Source organism: Armigeres subalbatus, chromosome 3 (genome assembly GCF_024139115.2).
Source record: "Armigeres subalbatus isolate Guangzhou_Male chromosome 3, GZ_Asu_2, whole genome shotgun sequence".
In the NCBI taxonomy this organism is placed as follows: Eukaryota; Metazoa; Arthropoda; class Insecta; order Diptera; family Culicidae; genus Armigeres; species Armigeres subalbatus.
In genome coordinates this window covers 46,048,594-46,050,069 of record NC_085141.1, presented here as the reverse complement: position 1 = coordinate 46,050,069, position 1,476 = coordinate 46,048,594, and the positions used below count along the sequence as shown (strand labels likewise).

Below are 1,476 nucleotides of genomic sequence, written 5' to 3'. Positions count from 1 at the left end.
ACACCCAATTCTGGCAGTCAACGGTTATTCTGTCAACAGCAGTGATAAAGGTGAAAGATGCAGACAACCAGTACGTTCACGCCAGAGCCCTGTTAGACAGCGGTTCACAGCCAAGTTTTATTTCCGAAGCATTATGCCAAAAGCTTCGTTTGAAGCGGACCAAGTTGAATTCGCCAGTTAGTGGCATCGGACAATCCGTCGTCAACGTCCGCTACGCTGTGAAACTATCGATCACTTCCCGTTTTGAATCCTTCAACGCTGGACTGCCTTGTGCTGCCGAAGCTTACCGTCTCGCTGCCGGGACACCACATTGACATCTCTCGCTGGAGGATCCCAAGGCATCTCCCACTCGCTGATCCACAATTCAACATCAGTCAAGGTGTGGATATCATTATTGGAGCTGCTCTGTTCTTCGATCTTCTCCAACACGAGCAGATATTTATCACTCCTGGTTATCCTAAGCTACAAAAAACGATTCTGGGATATATCGTCTGTGGAAAACTAGAACAGCCAATGAATGAAACCACAAAAACGCAGACTTGCCACATTGTTGTCGAAGACAGACTCGATACGCAGCTTCAGCGGTTTTGGGAGATTGAAAATTTTGATGATGGTAAGGCTTTAACTCCAGATGAACAACTTTGCGAAGATCACTTCCAAAATACCATCGCTCGTGATGAGACGGGCCGATACGTGGTACGACTTCCGCTCAAGGAAGAAAAGGTGTCGATGCTTGGAGATTCGTATACCTCGGCGCTCCGGAGATTCCAACACATGGAGAAAAGATTTGTCGCAGATGAAGATCTCCGTCGCAGTTATACAGAGTTCCTGGAGGAGTATGAGAGGTTGGGTCACATGGAGCCGGTTTCCGTCGCGCCGCGTAGCTCACAGTTTTTCTTACCCCACCATGCCATCCAGCGCCCAGACAGTACTACCACCAAAACACGGGTGGTATTCGACGGTTCCTGTCGTGGAGCAGCCTCGCTATCGCTGAATGAAGCACTCTACGTCGGACCAACGGTTCAGCCAACCCTCTTTTCTATCGTCGTTAATTTCCGTCTGCCACGATTTGTCATAACAGCTGATGCAGAAAAAATGTTCCGGCAGATATGGATCCACCCCGATGGCAATTTCAGCAAATTCTCTGGCGTGGAAAGCAATCGGAACCTATCCGTACTTTCCAATTGAAAACTGTCACGTATGGTCTTGCAAGTTCGCCATTCCATGCTGCACGCGTGTTAAAACAACTGGCCATCGACGAAGTATTGCACTTTCCACTGGCGGTACCAGCGATACTGATAGATACCTAAGTAGACGACGTCGTCTTCGGACATGACGACCACGATACAATGGTCGAGACTTGCAAGCAGCTGACGAAAATTATGAAGTCCGCCGGTTTTCTACTTCGACGTTCCCGAAGAGTTATGGGAGACTTCCGCAGAATTAGAGATCGATCGTTCGCAGGCAGTTAAAACC

The 1,476-nt window shown here is 48.6% G+C and overlaps 1 protein-coding gene across 1 annotated transcript; it reads left to right on the top strand.

Annotated features, from left to right (window-relative positions):
- Positions 1-513: 513 nt before the first annotated feature.
- LOC134221615 (uncharacterized) lies at positions 514-1,188 on the top strand. The gene has a single exon (XM_062700804.1). It carries the CDS (start codon positions 514-516, stop codon positions 1,186-1,188), a length of 675 nt encoding a protein of 224 aa, XP_062556788.1.
- Positions 1,189-1,476: the final 288 nt, after the last annotated feature.

What these genes read in the sequence shown, in the direction of transcription:
- LOC134221615 (XM_062700804.1), top strand. Translation starts at nt 514, where the DNA reads ATGAATGAAACCACAAAAACGCAGACTTGCCACATTGTTGTCGAAGAC.